Source organism: Brachyistius frenatus, unplaced genomic scaffold, assembly GCF_029030835.1.
Source record: "Brachyistius frenatus isolate BFR_SWC_R1_liver_20210118 unplaced genomic scaffold, ASM2903083v1 Contig_388, whole genome shotgun sequence".
NCBI lineage: Eukaryota > Metazoa > Chordata > Actinopteri > Embiotocidae > Brachyistius > Brachyistius frenatus.
The window spans coordinates 187,504-208,660 of NW_027210987.1; the positions used below are offsets into that span (position 1 = coordinate 187,504).

Consider the following 21,157-nt stretch of genomic DNA (forward strand, 5'->3'; position numbering starts at 1 on the left):
ATAAAGTAAAACCACCAGTAAAGTCAGAAAACAGGCAATCAAACAAAGAAAGGTTTAAAGTGAGTTATTTCTCATTGTCAGTCACATTTTATGAACATTTTACTACTTTCATTCAGCTCATTATTAAAACCATACCATAATTTGACCCCTTCACATTTTCCTGCTCTCGAGTTTTATCTGTAACATTTTTAAAGGAGTCGGATTAGATGAGTCGTTTATAATCAGCCTTATTAACCATTATTATGTCCCCTTTTTTTAAAAATGTTTTTCTTTTTTGCAGAATAAAGATGGTTCAATCGTCGTCAGGAGCAGGTTGTGGCAGCTGCTGCTGCTCGAGGGGGATAAATTACTCAAACCTGGCAACCCCCCCCTTCAGGGGACGTCAGTGGTCTGCGGCTGTGAACGTTCACTGGAGGGTTGTTGTTTTTTGCTGCTTAGCTTTTTGTTCGAGGGACGTCAAAGCAGCGGAACCGAGCGGCCAGCGGAAAAACGACCGGCAGCACCGGACATTAAACGGTCCAAACCGAGCGGGTCGGAGCGAAGCGGCCGGACTCGGTGAGTTGAACACTCACGTATTCAGCTCACAACCCGCCGAGGAGCACCACGAAGCTAAAGCAGGCTAGCGGTGGACATGTGATAGACCGCTTCGGCTCCGGGAGGAAAACAAATCTATGAGCGCGTCTGCAACAAACAACAACAACAACAACAACAACAACACAAACACGGTTTCAGATGGCGAAATGTCGCTTTCGGGATATTTCCTCCTTTTAATTAAGGTCATTTTGAACAACTGTCCTTCTCTGATGCTGTTACCTTTTAGCTTAGCATCTGCTCATGCTCGCCTGTGTTTATGCTCCCAGCTTTGTTTTGTTATCCGGCTTCACGAGAACATCGTTTCCAGGTTCAATATGCAGCATTTAGAGTCGCGGTGTTATTAAATCAGGTAGATGATGTCTGTTTAAGTCATCTTAAACGCTACAGCTTTTTATTCGCTGTCTAATGTGAATTACAGGCATCCCAAGTGTGTGTTTTAGAGAGTTGGGTTTGCTCAAGGAGTCAACCACAGATCTGCACAGTACAATTCAAATAAACTTCAGGAGAGAGGCACATTAAAGACCTGCATACAGTCTGTTTCAGACCTTTTTAAATGCCAGTATTCTGGTCAAAGTACACTGTACTCCACTATAAGTAAAAGTACACTGTAAATACTCCACAATAAGTAAAAGTACACTAAATACTCCCCAATGAGTGAAAGTACACTGTAAATACCCTACTATAAGTAAAAGTACACTGTAAATACTCCACAATGAGTGAAAGTACACTGTAAATACCCTACTATAAGTAAAAGTACACTGTAAATACCCTACTATAAGTAAAAGTACACTGTAAATACTCCACAATGAGTGAAAGTACACTGTAAATACCCTACTATAAGTAAAAGTACACTGTAAATACTCCGCTATGAGTAAAAGTACACTGTAAATACTCCACAATGAGTGAAAGTACACTGTAAATACCCTACTATAAGTAAATGTACACTGTAAATACTCCACTATGAGTAAAAGTACACTAAATACTCCACAATGAGTGAAAGTACACTGTAAATACCCTACTATAAGTAAAAGTACACTGTAAATACTCCACAATGAGTGAAAGTACACTGTAAATACTCCACTATGAGTAAAAGTACACTGTAAATACTCCACTATAAGTAAACGTACACTGTAAATACTCCACAATAAGTAAAAGTACATTGTAAATACTCCACAATAAGTAAAAGTACACTGTAAATACTCCACTATAAGTAAACGTACACTAAATACTCCACTATAAGTAAAAGTACACTGCAAATACTCCACTATAAGTAAACGTACACTGTAAATACTCCACTATAAGTAAAAGTAATGCATGAAAGTACATAAAAAGGAAGTGTTATCAGCAAAAGTACAAGTACACACACTGTCTGATGTTTTTAGATTAGTAGTGTTGTTGAATTAAGAGTTATCTTCACCACATGTGCGGTTGGTGAGTTTAACTGACATTAATGCATCACATTCTGTAAGATTATCACATGTTTTGTATTAATTTCCGGTCTGTAAGAAGTTCCTCTTGGAGAAAGAAAAAAAAAAAGTGAACAAAGAAAATAAAACACAAATACCTTCCGTTTCAATACAAGTACAAATATTTGGTTGTTGTGTTGCCTCCATGTGAAGCTTAATAGATTCCTGCATGTTTATATCAACAAAGCAGCGCTCTTGTCTTTCTCGTATTTTCCCCCTGACTTGCACTGATTGATAACCCTGCTGCGTGTGTGTGTGTGTGTGTGTGTGTGTGTGTGTGTGTGTGTGTGTGTGTGTGTGTGTGTGTGTGTGTGTGTGTGTGTGTGTGTGTGTGTGTGTGTGTGTGTGTGTGTGTGTGTTGAGGTTTGATGCCATTTTTTGTGGCTCGTTGTCATGTTGACACAAGTGGTCCCAGCCTGTCTTCTTTTCGTTCTTTCTCTTTTTTTGGGAGCCCGGCCCTAAAAACCAGAGGGACTATTTTTACAACCCTCTGCGTCTCAACCAGTCGCTTACAGCCGAATGTGTGCGTGTTGGTGTTTCTCGTTGCAGCTTCGTTGCAGCTTCGCAACGTTTCCTAATGAGGTTTTAGTAGTTTTGAAGCAGCGTGCAGTGTGTAAAGTAGCTTCATCGAGTTAAGGAAATCGGCTAATTTTGGTTGTGTTTTGCTCGGTGTCGCCACCCAGTGGTTCTGTTGAACGGCCGTCGCGCGGTATTTTAGCCGTCGTCCATCTTTTGGTAGTTCGGAGCGGCTTTGTGTGCCGGTAGCGACCACATTTGATCTGATTGGAAGTACTACGTCCCGCCCACCGATAGCCGTAAACCTGACTGCACCACAGGCCTGTCAATCAAACAGACACGCCCAAAAATAAAAACCCACCTCTTTTTGAAGCTTATTTTCTCATAAATTATGGGATTATTTTCAGATGGATCTCCAGAACAACAACAAAAAAAGCGACTTTAGCGAATGGCATACAGAAAACTTATTGAATGGAAATTTCATGTGGGAAGCTGAATGGGAGTCTACGGAGACTTTTTTTTGGAGCCGCCCCTCTAGTGGCACCCGGTGGTATTGCAGCTTAAGGCGCTTCTGCATCGGACACTACGAACTCTTTTGTATACAGTCTGTGGTTAGCTCTTAGGGGAAACTCGTCGTTACTCGTTTCTCACCACTAACTCTCGCAGGAGTCCGTTTTAGTGTAAAGTGGTGCCCATAATTTATATTTTGGGACCAGATCGAGGTGGATATGATCTTTATTGTTCTTGAAACCAATTTGAAAGCGATGCTGTGTGACATTTAGATTAAAAAAAAAAAAAAATAGCTCTATTATCCTTTTACAAATGAAAAACTGAGTTTACACGCAGTAAACACAACTCAATGTTCCCAAACTTGAATTAAAAGTTGTGTTATTACTGTCATTGCTCTTCTGTTGGGTTTTTTTTGTGTTATTTTTCTCTATATTGACATTTTGCAATCTTTAGCGAAAATTGAGCCCAAGTTTGTGTTTTATTTATTTAGTCTTGAATAATAAAAGTCATCGCTCATCTGTAAAATATCCTGAAAAAAATCTTTAGCACTTTGTGAAACCACGATTGGAAGATCCATCGGTCAACATGCCAGATGTATCGTGATAAACTGTACTGGTTTTTTTTTTTAAGTTGATTTTGCTGTGCTCTGTTCTGAATTCTGGATTTCTGCCATCACACTCGGTTCCATATTTCAAGAGTTTGTGTTTACAGGGTCACAAAATCAATTCACCCATTAATCTCAAGCGATAGAATTAAAGTTGTAATAGCAGTTTTTTTTTTTTTTTTTAATCGCTCCGTGCTGCTCAAAGTCGTTGTTTTTTTTGTATCGCGTTCGTCCATTCAAACGTCAACAAGCTTCGTTCCCGCTTTTCATTTTGTGTGTTTTTCATCCTGACTTTACAGATAAGAACCGAAAGGATCGCGGAGGAACTCCAGCATCTTTTCTCCATCGCTGCTCCCCACCTTCCATCCATCCATCCATCCATCCATCCATCCATCCATCCATCCTCAGCTCTTCACGGTCACCCGCCCTCCTCTAAGTCATCGCCATGGAGACGATGTTCCTCGTCTGGCAGTGCCGCTGAGCCGCCGCCGCCGCCGCGCTGGACCACCACCATGGAGAGGAAACGCAGAAAGAAATTAATCTAGCTGCTCGGGCTGTTTGCAGTATGGACTCATTTTCGGAGATGTGGACCTGAAATGCTTCGTCCCTAAACCCCCCCCCCCTCCACCCTCCACCCTCCGCCCCCGCCCCTCCCACCCCGAACCCCTGAACCAGGTGTTTAGCTGCTATTTTCAAAAGGGGTCAAACCGATTGGTTCACACCAACTTCACACCTCAAACATGCTCCTGTTTCCCTTGTGGGCGTCTGTGCTTTTGGGGCTGCTGGCGGGCTTCCTGCCCGCCGTAGGGACGGAGCCGGAGGGAGGAGGAGGAGCCAAATCGGACTCTGACCGCCACGCCCCCATCACGGAGCCCCTCCCCCCGCCGTCTGGCTCCAACTGCTCCGAGTTGACTGTCAAACTGGAGTTCTCCTCGAAGGTGGTGGAACACGGTACGAAACTGTTAGAACTGGTTGATATTATTTTTTAGTGTCTTTTTTTAAGATGTGCTTAAGTATTTAAAAACATGTCTTGTTATACAACCACAACCTGTAATGTAAAAATGGACGTAGTGTCTGGAAAGTGAAACCAATGGGAAAGTGCCTTAAAGTGCAATACCACCGATGGCCACTTGGGGCCGGCTCCAAAAATACCCGTGTAGCTCCAGTAGACTCCCATTCAAAAAGCATCAACTTCTCTCTTAAAATACAAAGTCAGTAAATGTTTTGAACGAGTCGTTGCGGTGTCATTAGATTAATTCCCTCCTTCTGATCAGGGTTGTGATGGTCCTTCGGAAAATATTTCCATCATTAATAAGATATTAGCTTTCAAAGAGAGCTACGTCCAAATATTGTCATCGCCGGCTCCAAAAAACAAAAAAACAACCAAGACGGCGCCAGACAAAATGCCAGACTGGTGGATTACAAAATGGTCGATTCTTTTCTTATGGAGGATTTAATGAACTTGATGATACCTGTAACTGATAAGACTCCAGGAAGTGATCGCAATCAGCCCTGAAGCAGCGTCAACACACGCTGTAAAACTTCACATTTATCATCTTTATTACTGCCCTTAAACAAACGGTGATGCAACAAGTTGAATAGTGTCTCCCGTCTTTGTGCTAAGCTCCTCTTACGAACGGTGAGATATTTACAGACCGCTCTTTCCGTCAGTTTATTTGCCGACTCGAGTTCCTCAAACGTCAGAGAAAATCCGAGGGAAGCGTTTGTTTGTTTAAGTTTAACGGTCAACATGCAGTTAAAAAGAAAAAATGGGACTGAAATTCATTTCATAAGACATTAATTTTGTATTATCCTTGTTGTAGATGTTTGGAGAGACAACAGATTCACTGGATATTTTCAGATGATAGTTAACCTGAGTAATAAGAGTGAGATCAGCTGTTTACATAAAAGATGGTGAGCCGGAAAAAAAGATCCGAGCCCGGACGTCTCTCCTGTACAGACGGGCGAGGCATCCCGAAGGAGTTCCCCTCCGGATGTCGGACTTCATTTGCTCTTATCTCTAAAGGTCGCTCGTATCTGGGATCTAATTATTTTCGCTCACGAGCCGAAGCATCACGAGCGTGACCTCCTGTTGCTTTGAAAACTTTCCCTTCCCGCTCAGCTTCTTCAGAGACGCCATTTTAATATAGTTTATTTGAAGGAATAGAAGTTTGAATGGTTGCAGACCTCGGGACTTATCTGATAAGCATTTGACCATTCGTTACCTCACTTCACATCATAACAGCTGCAGCTGTGTAGTTATCGTGTTAAACTGAGGATGCGACACGCCTCATCCAAGTGTTTTTTTTTAATTTGACCCGACTTGATATTCAGGCCGCATCTTCATATCGCTCTGGCACAAGATTCAACTCCGATATTAAAAACCGGACTCGTTTATCCAGTTTGGAAACCAAACAGGTGGTTTTTTTTTCCACCAAATCATCTGAATACTTTATATAAAACACCAGATATCAAATCATTCTTAATAACCAACCAGAGTTGAGCTTATGATGTAATACTGTGTTGATTTTTTTGGGGGGGACATTTTTGCGGATGTGCGGGATGTCGGATTAACAGAGCTTGAACTTTAACTGGCTTCGTGGATCCAACAATAACACGCAGCTTGTTTGTTTTCCGCTGACTCGTCTCTCTCCAGAGTACATCGTGGCGTTTACGGGGTACTTCTCGGCCAAAGCTCGCGGCCTGTACATCCGGAGCGCCCTGCGGAGCGCCGGCTCGGCCGGCTCGGCGCTGCTGGAGTGGCACATCGTTCCCCGGGAGAACCCCGCCTCCGACTTCCCCAGCGACTTCGAGCTGGTGCACATCCGTCAGGCGTCGCCCAGCAGCCTGCTGACCTTGGAGGACCACCCGTACATCAAGAGGGTGACGCCGCAGCGCAAAGTGTTTCGCTCGCTCAAGTACATCCCCTGTAAGTCCAACAATACACCGGCGGTGTTGTTGTTGTTGGTTGTGGCGGGTGAATAATGAGCGCAGTGTTTTCTGGCAGTTTTCTGGCACCTCTGTCCAAAGAAACATAAAACTGTGGAACGAGATACGGGAATCTGGTCGGCCCACAGAAACGTCTCTTTGTTCGGTTCCCAGGATGCATTTCTGTCTCCGCCATGTTTGTGGTGTAGAACAGGATTGTATATCTTACTGTGAGCAACTCCGGAGGTGTGTGTGTGTGTGTGTGTGTGTGTGTGTGTGTGTGTGTGTGTGTGTGTGTGTGTGTGTGTGTGTGTGTGTGTGTGTGTGTGTGTGTGTGTGTGTGTGTGAGTGTGAGTGTGGTGTCGAGGGAGAGGAAGGACAGAGGGAGTCTGTGTTTGTTCACCCTGGGAGGGAGTAGGTGAGTCAGTGTGGTGGGACTTGCCTGGACTAAGGGAGTGGGTGGTGGTGGTGGGGAGGGGAGGGGGCACGCCCCGAGTCTGGCACTGGATGAAAGACCTCAGTGTGCCCCCCCCCCCTCTCCTCTCCTCCCCCAGCCTGCTTATACACATGCAGTATGAGCGTGGAGTCCAAGTGAACTTGAAAACAGTTTTAAAGTTTCGCTTTCAAGTTTTAAAATCTCAAAGAAAGTAAATATAAAAAACCCTTTTTTGAAAGAATGGATTGTTCTTGGTTTTTACATATTACAATAGTCATAAAAAATATTTAAAAAAAATCTGTTATTATATACATCTATCGTCCTTCCTTATTTCCCCTGTTTTAGTGGAGCCCGGTTGTCATACATTACTCCTGCCAGAAGGTGGCGGTAACGCACCTGAAAGCTTATTAGTTGAATAATATTCAATTCCGAGCGATTATCAAAAATTTTTTTGCTTGAAATGCTCATTATCTTTCACACTTTAGGAAGTTGGCAACATTTTAGTGTGCATTATTTGAATTTAAATGAGCTGATGTTTGTTTTTTTACACATGAATCTTTTTTTTTTTTTTTTTTTTTTTTAAGCTTTCATAGATTTTCTGTTTCCTCAAATTTTAAGAGAAACGCCTGAAGAAGCATTTTGTGCACGTCAGAATTAAGCAGCAGCTTCGCAGCACAGGCGCTGAAATAATCTAATACAATCAATAAAAAAAAAAACGTTTGTGGGCTGGGACTGTTTTAATTGGAGATTATTTGCATTGAAAGAATGGAAACAAAAATTGTGTTTTCATCATTTTGGAAAATGTTTTTTTTTTTTTCTCAGCTTCCTGGTAAATGTAGATTTTTTTTTTTCTTACTTGCAAAACACCTGAGAACGTCCACATTCACTGTGTTTGAAACCATGACTCAGCTATTTTAGATGCGAGAGAAGACTTTACCTCCGCGCTGTGATTCCTACTTTAAAGGCATCAAAAAGCAGCTGCGGAGGCTCATGTTTGCTAATGACCCGATTAGCTTTTCTTTTTTTTTCTGTCTGAGTGAGTCCAATTGTGAAAGGCTTAGATGAGGCTGCTGTGATCGGCCTCACATCTTTAGCTAATAGATGGAAAGAGGACGAGATGTAATGAAGGAAGACTCCGTTTTCATACTGAAATACATAGTTTATGATTTTATAAATAGCTTTGAGTAATGTTTCGGGGCTCGGTTCTGTTTGTATTGTCGTTTCCCTTTTTTCTAATATTTCATTTCGGCGGTTTCTATTAGTGTAATTGTGGATTTTTTTTTTTATTCAGTTTATGTTGTGGATTTTTATTATTTCTTTTGCCGAAAAATTCATTTTGCATTTATAAAATTTTTTTGATTAAAGAAGATACAAAAAAAAGTTGTCGCACTGCGAGATATCCGCGATGTTAAACGCTTTTGAATTCCCGGTTTCCTGTCTCCGCAGCGCCCGAGCCGGCCGCGCCCTGCAACGCCACCCAGAAGGTTCAGTCGTGGCAGTCGTCCCGCCCCTTCAGACGATCCAGCCTGTCGCTCGGCTCGGGCTTCTGGCACGCCACCGGACGCCACTCCAGCCGCCGCCTGCTGCGCGCCATCCCCCGCCACGTCGCCCAGATCCTGCAGGCCGACGTCCTCTGGCAGATGGGACACACCGGTGAGGACAACCTTACCGTTTGACGTCTCGGCTGCTTCAAAACATCCCGAATGGAGTTTGGAGTTATAACTGTCTAAACTGTCTTTGTGTGTGTGTGTGTGTGTGTGTGTGTGTGTGTGTGTGTGTGTGTGTGTGTGCGTGCGCGTGCGTGCAGGCTCCGGTGTGAAGGTGGCCGTGTTCGATACGGGCCTGAGCGAGAAGCACCCGCATTTTAAGAACGTGAAGGAAAGAACCAACTGGACCAACGAGAAGACGCTGGACGACGGTGAGGAAGGACGAAGCGGCCGATCTCGGTTTGAGCTTCCTCAGGTGTGGGCGGGCGAGAGGATGATAATTAGATGCTGATTCAGTGGTTTTTTTTTTACAGGCCTGGGTCACGGTACGTTTGTGGCCGGAGTGATAGCCAGTATGAGGGAGTGTCAGGGCTTCGCCCCTGACTCGGAGCTGCACATCTTCAGAGTGTTCACCAACAACCAGGTAGACGTTTCTGCCAGCGTTTATCTGAAAATCCACCAGAATGTCGTCCCTCAATATCCTGCTGCTGCTGCTGTTGTTGGTTTTCGATGGTGAAAATAAACCAGGAGATTTTATCGGTCTCTTCTCACCTCGCAGGTCTCGTACACCTCGTGGTTCCTGGACGCCTTCAACTACGCCATCCTGAAGAAGATCGACGTCCTCAACCTCAGCATCGGGGGCCCCGACTTCATGGACCACCCCTTCGTTGATAAGGTGACAACCCACAAACACGGATGTTTTTTTTTAAATTTGGCCACACAGGTGGAGGCTGCTGGTGGAACAAACCCACAGATGTTTTCGTTGCTCCCAAACCTGACTGGCCTCGTTTTACTGCTCGATAACTCCGTCGGTTCATCTCTTTCTGTCTCTCTTTATTTATTTTCTTTGATTGGCAGGTGTGGGAGCTGACTGCCAACAGAGTCATCATGGTTTCTGCCATCGGCAACGACGGACCTCTTTACGGGTACGTCGAACTCTCGAAGGCATTCATCTTTATAAAGAACGAATTTAAAAAAAAAAATTTTTTTTAGAAGGGATACGAAATCTTTTAATTATAGATGATCTTATTTCTGCTGATTCGGCGGATGGTAGAACGATGTTTGCGACACCAGCGGAGATGCAGCAGGTTGGCTACTGAGGTTTTCTTTCGGACATTTGAACGGCTAAATCAAAGTCAACTTTATCATCAATTCACCAAAGACATGCAGAGAGATTGAAATATTGTTTCTCACAGTCCCACAGGGATGAAAAATAAAAAGGTGAAACAAGAAAAGTATAAATATGTAACAATAAAAACAGACCACACCCACAGGGAAATATATATATATATATATATATATATATATATATATATATATATATATATATATATATATATATATAAACATACATGTATATATAGAGCTGGAAAAGGGGTGTGATGAAGGGAGAGGGGGGGAAGGTTTTATATAGCATAAATTATATATAGGGTAAATAATAATGATAAGAATAATAACTTTATATGTATGTCACCTTTGAGCTGCATTTCTTGTATTAAAGTGCTTTACAGCAAGAAAATGACATACAGTGATTCACACATAAAGGAAGATTTAAAAAATATAGAAAAAAAAAAGAGACAAATTTCGACGTATTATTCTTTCTATAATCAGGAAGTTGAATTTCTTGCGTGCTCATCTCTGATCCGACCGTCGTATCTATTGTTAGAAACACTTGAGTTTATTTTCTGAGAGTCTTTTCCCAGTCGTGCCTCTATTACAACAGCTCAGTGTTTTAGCGAGATGCTCAACAGTAGCAGCGTTGTCCTACACTGTGCAGAAGAATGTTAATAGAGAGCAGCGTCCATTGTTTGTCTCCTAATACTGCGTCTAACTTCTTTATGTGGAAATAAAACGGTGAACTGTCCCTTTTTAAAAAAAATCGTGTTAAATTTCAAGCATGTTTGTCTCTCAGGACGCTGAACAACCCGGCGGACCAGATGGATGTGATCGGGGTCGGAGGGATCGACTTCGAGGACAACATCGCCAGGTTTTCCTCCAGGGGCATGACCACATGGGTGTGTTGCTGCAGGAAAACACACACACACACACACACACACACACACACACACACACACACACACACACACACACACACACACACACACACACACACACACACACACACACACACACACACACACACACCATCATCTCCAGAGACATCTACCCCTGAGATCTGCCCTCTGCTTTATAAGCAACCATAATGTAAGCTCCTGATCCCTCATCCGCATCCCATCAGCCAACTACCACACACACACACACACACACACACACACACACACACACACACACACACACACACACACACACACACACACACACACACACACAGCGTTTTTATCAGTCGTCGCCCAGAGCAGACATCTGATTTAGACTTCATTCAGTCGGTGTCTGTCTCGTTTCCTTCAACCCTCGCACATCAGAAAACGTAAAAGAAAAAAAAAAAAAATCACCGCTTTTTATTTCTCAGTCTTCTTCTTCTGCTTTAAAAGTTCCAGTTTGTTCGTTGCTGTTTTATTTTATTTTATTGTGTGTGTTTTAAAATCAGCCCTGATGTTTGAAACAGTCGTGGAGTTTTTGGGAGAGTCGCTGTTAAACTCCTCTCTGACCGCAGTGTGACTTCACGGTGTGGGCGTAATGACACCAGCTGAATTTCTGAATTACAGCTTTTGTCCAAAACACAGCCTGTGTGTGTGTGTGTGTGTGTGTGTGTGTGTATATATATAAATGTATAAGAGAGGCAGAGTATGCAGGTATTTTTGTCTTTTTTCATACAAGCAAAAACAACAGTTTGGAAAGCAAATTTCTCGCAGTGCGATCTAAAATCAAGTTTGTAAGTAAAAATATATAAATTGAGAATCTAATTATTTGCATCGCAAACAACAAATTTGCTTTTACAGTTTTGGTCACAGAATCAAAACTTTTGCTTTCAAAGACGGGATCGCCACGACAACGTGAAATATAACCAAAGTGAAAGCCGAGTCGTCACTTTTAAAGCATTTCACGAGGAACGAGCGATATAACTCAAACAGACCTCTGACGTAGCTCGACACATCGGGCGGCAGCCGGTCCACCAATAGAAACTCCCGTCTCCTGCGTATGCCCCGCCCCCTACATCACAGCAAATAATTATATTCTCAGTTTCTATATATTTACTGACAAACTTGATTTTTTTTTTTTTGATTGCAGTGAGAAGTTTGCTTCCAAAACTTTTTTTTTTTTTTGCTTGTATAAATAATAAAGACACCAAAAACTGCCGTCGTAGCCGATCCGAATCCCTCTCAACCTTTTTTTATTTTTTTTTATAAAACCAAACTCTTGTCTGGATGTCGGTGCAGGAGCTGCCGGGCGGTTACGGCCGAGTGAAGCCTGACATCGTCACCTACGGCTCCGGCGTCAGAGGCTCCGGGATGAAGGAGGGATGCCGCTCTCTGTCCGGCACCAGCGTGGCCTCTCCCGTGGTGGCGGGGGCCGTCACACTCCTGGCCAGGTCCGTTGCACCAGATTCACTTTAAACGTTTGTTCTGGAGTCCGAATTAAAAGTAAACGCAGAAGTTAGCCGCCTCAAAGGACCATTTCTTCTAACTGCTGTTTAAACCGATCGCCGGTCTTCTTCATCACACGGACTTTAAAGAGTGCCGAGTCAGCAGCCACATTCATGTTAAATACATAGAGTTTAAATAAACCTGAATGATTCTTTAAGTCGGACTTAGTGTGAGTAGATCCGGTAGATCTTTTTTCACTGAGGTTAGTTGTTGAGAATCATTTGTGCTGCAGTTATCTGTGATTTAGTTTTTTAGTATTAATGATTTTTTTTTTTGTGGGTCAAATCAGAAAAAAAGGCAGAAGACACTTTTAGAAACCCCCAAAAAAACGAAGTCTTATAAACTTATAAAAGCACATTTTGAGGCTGGCGATGGGAGTTGCTGACCTCGGGGGGGAAAGACTGACTGTTAAAGTTTATTTGACTTCTGTATCGAAACTTCTTTGTGTTTTTTTGTGTCTGGCCTCTTTGCAGCTGGTAGACGTGCAGTCAGGCGGATACTTTGCTGACTCATCTTGAGGTCTTCCAGCTCCGGGAAAGATTTTTTAAATGTTTTTAAACTGCGTGAGTAAGTTTTGGGTGAAGCGTGGCGCACTCCCATGTCATCGTTCCATTTAGTGCTCCGTAGAGGACACGCGTGTAGTACGATGCCGAACAGCGTGACGCTATAAATCCTCCTGAAATGTGTCTCCGGAGGAAGCGCATTCATGTTCGTTTCTTTTTGTTTTTTTATTCTCAAGTCTGCCGGTGAGAAAGCTCTCCTTGTTTGCCGAGCTGTAACCGAGCCGGTCTGTGAGCTCATGATTAAAGATCACACTACCCTTGTTGACACCCGGCACCTCGCCCTTCCCCCGGGGGAGGGAGGCGGAGTCACGCACTTCGCTCAAATACTTCCAGCACATCCCTCGTCTATCCTGCTGCGCTTGTTCTCAATTAAAAAGCAATCTGACACCACGTGTATAAAAAGTCTGTCCTCCTTCTCGATGTCTTGTCCCACAGCACCGTCCAGAACCGGGAGCTGGTGAACCCGGCCTCCATGAAGCAGGCGCTCATCGCCTCGGCCCGCAGGCTGCCCGGGGTCAACATGTTCGAGCAGGGCCACGGGAAGCTGGACCTGATCAGGGCCTATCAGATCCTCAACAGCTACAGACCTCAGGCCAGGTACGCCGCTCGACACCGAGCGCCGACTCACAGACACTTTGTGGATGAAGAAACCTGTGAGATCATGTAAATGTTGTCCTGCGTTCACAAGTAATCACCACAGACTTTATGTAGAAGTGTTTGTAGTTTCAGGTCTGAAAAATGGTTCCGATGCAGAAGTGTCTTCAGCTGCAATACCAGCGAGTGCCACTAGAGGTCGGCTCCAAAAAACCTCCGGCTCCATAGACTCCCATTCAACTTCTCTCATCAAATACAAAGTGAATAAAATGTGCCCATCAGTTATCTCGGTGTTGTTAGCTAAAGTCACTCCTTCTTCTTAGTTTTCTGGAGGTCCATCTGAAAATAATCCCTCATTCATTAGAAAAGAAGATTCAAGAAGACCTGTTTTTGGGGGCGTGTCTGTTTGATTGACAGGCCTGTGGTGCAGTCAGGTTACAGCTATCGGTGGGCGGGGACGTGGTATCGTCGGGATCCCAATCAGATCAGTCAGATCCACCCTCCACCATTTTGTCCAAATATGGTCACTTCCTGCTCCAAACCACTCCGAACTAGCAAAGATGGCAACGGACAAAGTCTGAACTGGAGGTGTCGCGTGAAGTCAACAAACATCCCAAGTCCAACTTTTAAATTTACCAACTTCTATACAAAATACTCGACCAGACCAGAAACACATTGTTGGGACCATGTTTTTATCGTTTCCATTGTTTTGTTGTTGTCACGACTCTGATCTTGAGTTTCTGAATCTCTAATCTGTAAAAAAAACAAAAACATCTGAGCGTTGTCCAAATTTGTCCCCCCCGTCCGTCTCCTAATCTGTCCCCGTCCGTCTCCTCCCAGTCTGTCTCCCAGCTACATCGACCTGACCGAGTGTCCGTACATGTGGCCTTACTGCTCGCAGCCCATCTACTACGGAGGCATGCCCACCATCGTCAACGTGACCATCCTCAACGGGATGGGCGTCACCGGCCGGATCGTCGACAAGGTGAGCACAAAAAAAAAAGATCCTCCACATCCAAACTTCTTCCACGTGAGCCCACGAAAGGTTTCCTTCTCGTTATTTTTTTTTTTTTTTTTTTCAGCCCATCTGGCAGCCGTACCTCCCCCAGAACGGCGACCACATCGACGTGGCGGTCTCGTACTCCCCGGTGCTGTGGCCGTGGGCCGGCTACCTGGCCGTGTCCATCTCCGTGGCCAAGAAGGCGGCGTCGTGGGAAGGGGTCGCTCAAGGTCACGTGATGGTCACCGTGGCGTCGCCGGCGGAGAACGACGTGAGTCGCCGCGACACCCCGAAACAGCTCAAGAATTTGAGCCGTTTCAACTGTTTTTGCTATTTTAGCTTAATTATTGAAAATTACTTTGAGCTAACTATTTCAACAGTTTATGGATTAATTTAAAATAAATGTTTCAGCCATTATTAGATTACGTTTAATTGTTTCAGCTTCATTCATTTGAACACATTATTATAACTTTTAGTTTTTTATCCACACATTTTATTTATTTCAATTGTTTATACATTTTTTCTGGCTAAATATTTCAGCTATTTATCAAGTAATTGAATCTATTTGTTACTTTTACCTAAATATTCAAATTGTTTATGAATGACTTTTATCCATTTCTGCATCTCCATTAGCTTTTAATACTTTTAGCAAAGTATTATATGACTTCTTCACCTTTCTCCGTCCTCGGCAGTCGGAGGTGGGGGGGGAGCTGACCTCCACCGTCAAGCTGCCCATCAAGGTGAAGATCGTGCCGACTCCCCCGCGCAGTAAGCGGGTGCTGTGGGACCAGTACCACAACCTGCGCTACCCGCCGGGCTACTTCCCCCGAGACAACCTCCGCATGAAGAACGACCCGCTGGACTGGTGCGTCTCTTTTTTTTTTTTTCCTGACAGTTTGGACGGAAAAATACTTTACTAATCCCACGGTGGGGAAATTTAGTCTTCACGGCGGCGTAGAAACACAGTTAGGGAAAGAAAAAAAAAATTACAAATACATATACGATAAAATAAGAAAAAGTAACGCCAATGAATAAATACACACGAAAAAAATAAATAAGTACAACTTGGGATGAAAAGACAGTGTGACATGCAGCTCCAGTATATTAGGCTGGTCGGGACAAACGACCTCATATTCATCACCTTTCTGTTTTTGAACCCGTTTCCCAGGAACGGAGACCACATCCACACCAACTTCAGGGACATGTACCAGCACCTGAGGAGCATGGGCTACTTCGTGGAGGTGCTGGGATCTCCCATCACCTGCTTTGATGCCAGCCAGTACGGTACGGAGCTTCTGAGGCCTAAAAAAAAAAAAAAAAATCACACAAGAAAACGGTGTCAAGTTTCTACCGATTTGTTTACGAGACCGATGAATTTGTTGTTGTTTTTATTTTTGCCTCCTGCAGGCACGCTGCTGATGGTGGACAGCGAGGAGGAGTATTTTCCCGAAGAGATCACCAAGCTGCGGAGGGACATCGACAACGGCCTGTCGCTCATCGTCTTCAGCGACTGGTACAACACGTCGGTCATGAGGAAGGTGAAGTTCTACGACGAGAACACCAGGTACCCAAAATCTACTCAACAATGTGCTCCTTCTTGGTAGATATTAAAGCAGAAAAACACCACTGAAACCCAATTTATTAGGTCTTATTATGAATGACGGGGTCGTACATATTTAAACATAAAATGCTTTTTATGTTGATGTTAAAGTAATATTTCTTTTTTTAAAGTTTGTGTACTAAAACATCTGCTTTTAAAGGAAATTAGAATTCATTGCATCACACAACACGGACAACTGAAGATTTGTTATTAAGCATTATTTGATGCCTGATGCATCGACATCAACCTCAACATTTAAAATAACTGATGAAGATGGTTGAATCTTTTACTTTTGGTCCAAGCAGTTGTTGTTGTTTTCTGTCATTTCCTTCAATTTATTTTGATTCAAATTCACTTCAAACGTTTTATACTCCATTTAAAATCCCATGAAAACTGGGCTTCAGATCTTTCCCTCTTTCTATACTGCTGGATATTCATGACTAAATAAGTGCATTATTTACTTACACTCAGCTAATCTGCTTCAGCAGGACTTCAGATCAGTGAGGGGAAAAAAAACCCACCAAATCCCATCATGGAAACGTGTTATTCTGTAGATTATTGTGTAAAACGCATTCAGCACAAAACTGGATCCGACTCGAGAAGCTTCACTTTTCCAAAGAAAACTCATGACAATCTTTTTTTTTTTTTTTTTTTGTAAGTGGTATCGCAGCTCCGCAGCAGAACTCAGTAATTCTGCTCTTGTTGTTTCTGCCACCACTTCAATCATTAAAACAGACATTAGCCTCGCAAATGTTTTCACCAGGAGCTCCATCATGTATCGATCACAGCGTCATAAACCACGTCTCTTTATTTATGCCGCCGTACATCACGACTTCTCCGCGGAGATAACAATTACTCACAGCTCCGTTCACAATCTCCGCACCAGCTGTCAGGGGGATTAAAAAAAGCCTTAAACGCAGTTAAATATAGTCTTTTGTGGCTTCTAAATATTATGCTGAGTAATTCACTTTTAATTGAATGGGCGGCGGTTCATTTGTGGGCTTTTCATTCGCAGCTGCCTTTTTCTGGACAGAACTGAATTCGAAAACTCTACAATGTGCCGCTATTATGAAGGTTTCTTTTTTGTTTTGTTTTGTTGCCTTCATTGTGTTCAAAGGATTTATTTAAAAGTTGCCATTTTATTCTTTAGAGACCTGCTGACATCTTTGAAGCATTTTGAGACCGATTTTGTTGGATTTGTATCTCAAGTCGCTGCCGTTAAAGTCTCTGTTTCCTTATTTTCTGCAGTCAAACCTGAAATGAAAGTTTGTGTAGCCTTCTGAAAATGTTTATTTTAAAGTGCATTTATATTCCTGTTAATGAAGTGGATGTGATATTTTTTTCTGGCCTGCAGGCAGTGGTGGATGCCGGACACAGGGGGCGCTAACGTACCGGCTCTGAACGACCTGATCTCCGTGTGGGGGATGGCGTTCAGCGACGGGCTGTACGAGGGAGACTTCAGCTTGGCTGATCATGACAGTAAGACGCACACTTCTTTTATTTTGAAACTGACATCATTCCTCTGCTCCCGTTCAGGTTTTTTTTTTTTCACAAAATAAAGATTTTGCTGTTGTTGTCTCTTTTCCTCTTAGTGTACTACGCCTCAGGCTGCAGCATTGCCCGTTTCCCAGAGGACGGGATAGTGATTGCCAAGAACCTGAAGGACCAAGGTACAGACCCCCCCCCCCCCCCACACACACACACACACACACACACACCCCAACACAGAGAGCTGAACCCAGCTTAGTGTATCACAGCGCTGGCCGGCAGCCACGCAGGCAAACTTTTTAATCCATGTGTCCTTAGTTCAGATGTAACACTACTCTCTCTCTCTCTCTCTCTGTGTGTGTGTGTGTGTGTGTGTGTGTGTGTGTGTGTGTGTGTGTGTGTGTGTGTGTGTGTGTGTGTGTGTGTGTGTGTGTGTGTGTGTGTGTGTGTGTGTGTCTCCCAGGTCTGGAAGTGTTGAAGCAGGAGACGGCGGTGGTGGAGGGTGTTCCCATCCTCGGACTGTACCAAACGCCGTCGGACGGGGGAGGTCGCATCGCTCTGTACGGAGACTCCAACTGCATCGACGACAGCCACCGACAGAAAGGTGACGGCCGTTCACGTCGAAAAGCTCCGACGACCTCCCTCGGCAACGCTCTCCGCTAACGTTCCCGCGTGTTTTTTGGGGGGTTTTCAGACTGTTTCTGGCTGCTCGACGCCCTGCTGCAGTACACGTCCTACAGCATGACCCCGCCGAGTCTGAGCCACTCCCACAGCAGAGTGGCTCCTCCCACGGGCACCGAGCGCCCGCTGCCGCAGAGGCTGGAAGGTGAGGAGGGAGCTTACGTAACTATACCAGCCTCGGATGTTTTGTACTACCAGGGGGGACGTATTAAAGTATTAAGATTACTCGGACTAAGAGTTCCTCATAGTGACAAAAGTGGAAGGAAATTATTCGAATTGTGACATTTTTGAAGAATATCCCCTTAAAGTTAAAACTAGATTAACATAGAAAGTATTCACAAAACATCTTCACCTTTATTTATTCCACTCAACGACTTTAGCTAACAACACCGAGATAACTGATGGAGACATTTTATCGACTGAGAATTTCATGAGAAGTTGAATGGGAGTCTACGGAGGCTTTTCGGAGCCGCCTCTAGTGGCACTCGGTGGTATTGCAGCTTAAGACACTTCTGCAATCGGCCTCATTTTTCAGACCCGGAATCTACGAACACTTCTACAAACAGTCTGCGGTCTGATAATTCCTCCCTTTCTTCCAGGCAACCATCTCTACCGCTACTCCAAGGTTCTCGAGGCTCACCTGGGAGACCCTAAGCCCCGCCCCCTCCCGGCCTGCCCCCACCTGTCTTGGGCAAAGCCGCAGCCCGTCAATGAGACGGCGCCCAGGTAGACAAAAACACTCGTCTCCTCGGTCGTTCAAGTCTTTGTACTACACGTCACTCAAACATCGAATTGAGTGCTACGATGAAGTGTTTTTGGGTGTTTTTTTGTCCTCCCTGTCGTGCTCTCAGTAACCTGTGGAAACACCAGAAGCTTCTCTCCGTGGATCTGGACAAGGTGGCTCTGCCCAACGTGAGGGCGTACCGGCCCCAGGTCCGACCTCTGTCTCCGGGGGAGAGCGGGGCCTGGGACATCCCCGGAGGTAACGGAAAACCTTCAGAGCTTCTGCGGTGGAAATGGTTTTAATACGAGACGCGTCTCTTAATATGAAATATGGGACGATACAATTTTTTCTTTTATCCAAGTAGCTGCTTATTACAAATAAAAAAGAGAGAGCAGCTTAATTTCATTCTGCCGTCATTTTGTCTCATTACCGTCGTTTTTTTTTGTTGTTACTGTTTATATCTTGTGAACAACTTTCGAGGCTGGCAGCTGTCACCATTTTTGTGCACGGTAACCATGGTTACAGGGCCAGGTTTACTAGTCCGACGCAGTTATTGCACAACGGCGTCGTCGCAACAGCTGCATGAAACTTTAACAAAGACGTCATATTTCCATGTTTTAGGTTTGACTTTGATAATATTCGACCAATCACGAGCGTCCGTTGATGTTTAACATCGTGGATCAAATACCACCGCCCCAAAAGAAAATGTTCATTATTATTGTGTATACTATAATAGTGGCATAAAACTAGAAACAATTAAACAGTCAATTACAATTAATTATGTGATAATTAATGTACAACCACTTTTAGGGATAATGCCCGGCCGCTACAACCAGGAAGTGGGCCAGACCATCCCGGTGTTCGCCTTCCTGGGAGCGATGGTCGTCCTGTCCTTCTTCGTGGTGCAGCTCACGAAGGCCAAGAGCAAACCCAAGCGCAGGAAACCGCGCATCAAGCGGCCGACGTACCTCCAGCAGCAGCAGCAGCAGCAGACCACCACCACCACGACGGGGGGGAAGAACCCGACGGTCTGACGGCCGATCTGCCGCTCGGAAATACTGAGACGCTGTGAAACGGACGACTTGTGTTGACGTCGGAGGTTTTGTAAGTAAAACGGACTCCAGCGAAGTCTCTCTTTTCTTTTATTTTAAACTGCCGGACACGAGCGTCCTCCAGGACGCCTCCAGGACGCCGAAGCAGTTTTTGTGCCTCTTGTCTGTCGAAGGTGTGTGTGTGTGTGTGTGTGTGTGTGTGTGTGTGTGTGTGTGTGTGTGTGTGTGTGTGTGTGTGTGTGTGTGTGTGTGTGTGTGTGTGTGTGTGTGTGTGTGGACCAATGAACAGTATTAAGTGTAAAAAAAAAAAAAACACACACACACCCCACCTGCTCCAGACAACGTGTTGCTCCTCCTCTTCCTCCTCTTCCTCCTCCTCCTCGACCAAACAGTTTCTTTACGAATGAAACTTGTGACTTTTATATTTATTAAATTTGTTCGTACCCTAAAACACACACACACACACATACACACTCAGAAGCTCACATGAACACACAAAGTCAAATGTTCAGTATAAAGTTTACACACACACACACACACACACACACACACACACACACACACACACACACACACACACACACACACACACACACACACACACGCGCGATCATGCAGATGTTTCCAGTACGAGGACCGCCGGATCATCGAGTTGTCTGTCCCTGGTTTTTGTACGTCGCCGCCCGTCTCGTGTCTTTTCATTGTTTTTATACTTTATATAATGAATGAATGAACTCTGGCCAGGCGTCCCGATGATGTCATCCTTCGTGATCTCTCACGGCCAACCAAGTAGCATTGACAGACTTGTTCAGATATATTCCATCAATTAAAAAATAAAACATAATCAAAGTGATCCGATTGACTTGTTCTTTTAAATCGGTTTATTAAAAATGAACTGTTATTGTGGTCGGTTTTCCCGTAAAAGCCGCCAGACTGAGATTACCCACAATGCACCTCAACGGCGTTGAGCTTCTGGCCTGCCAATCAGAAGTGAGGAGAGGACCGGAAAACTCTTGGAAGGTTGGTGCTAGATCGGATCAGCCGGAAGGAGGGCATGCTGTAGTGTGATTGGTTGTTTCACTGTCAATCAACTGGTCCCGAAGCCTGAACTTTCATTGGTACGCTACAAATAAAAGATGGATGGAATTGA

The 21,157-nt window shown here is 44.2% G+C and overlaps 1 protein-coding gene across 1 annotated transcript; it reads left to right on the forward strand.

The window, feature by feature from the left end:
* The first annotated feature begins 399 nt into the window (after positions 1-399).
* mbtps1 (membrane-bound transcription factor peptidase, site 1) lies at positions 400-20,860 on the forward strand. Its single transcript, XM_069724650.1, has 23 exons — positions 400-555; positions 3,990-4,641; positions 6,347-6,619; positions 8,501-8,707; positions 8,862-8,972; positions 9,075-9,184; positions 9,320-9,436; positions 9,619-9,686; positions 10,673-10,775; positions 12,099-12,250; positions 13,304-13,465; positions 14,303-14,447; positions 14,545-14,733; positions 15,155-15,327; positions 15,631-15,746; positions 15,870-16,026; positions 17,417-17,541; positions 17,655-17,732; positions 18,014-18,154; positions 18,245-18,376; positions 18,831-18,957; positions 19,083-19,213; positions 19,766-20,860. Exons 2-23 carry the CDS (start codon positions 4,431-4,433, stop codon positions 19,987-19,989), a joined length of 3,252 nt encoding a protein of 1,083 aa, XP_069580751.1. The 5' UTR covers positions 400-555; positions 3,990-4,430; the 3' UTR covers positions 19,990-20,860.
* The last annotated feature ends 297 nt before the right edge of the window (positions 20,861-21,157 follow it).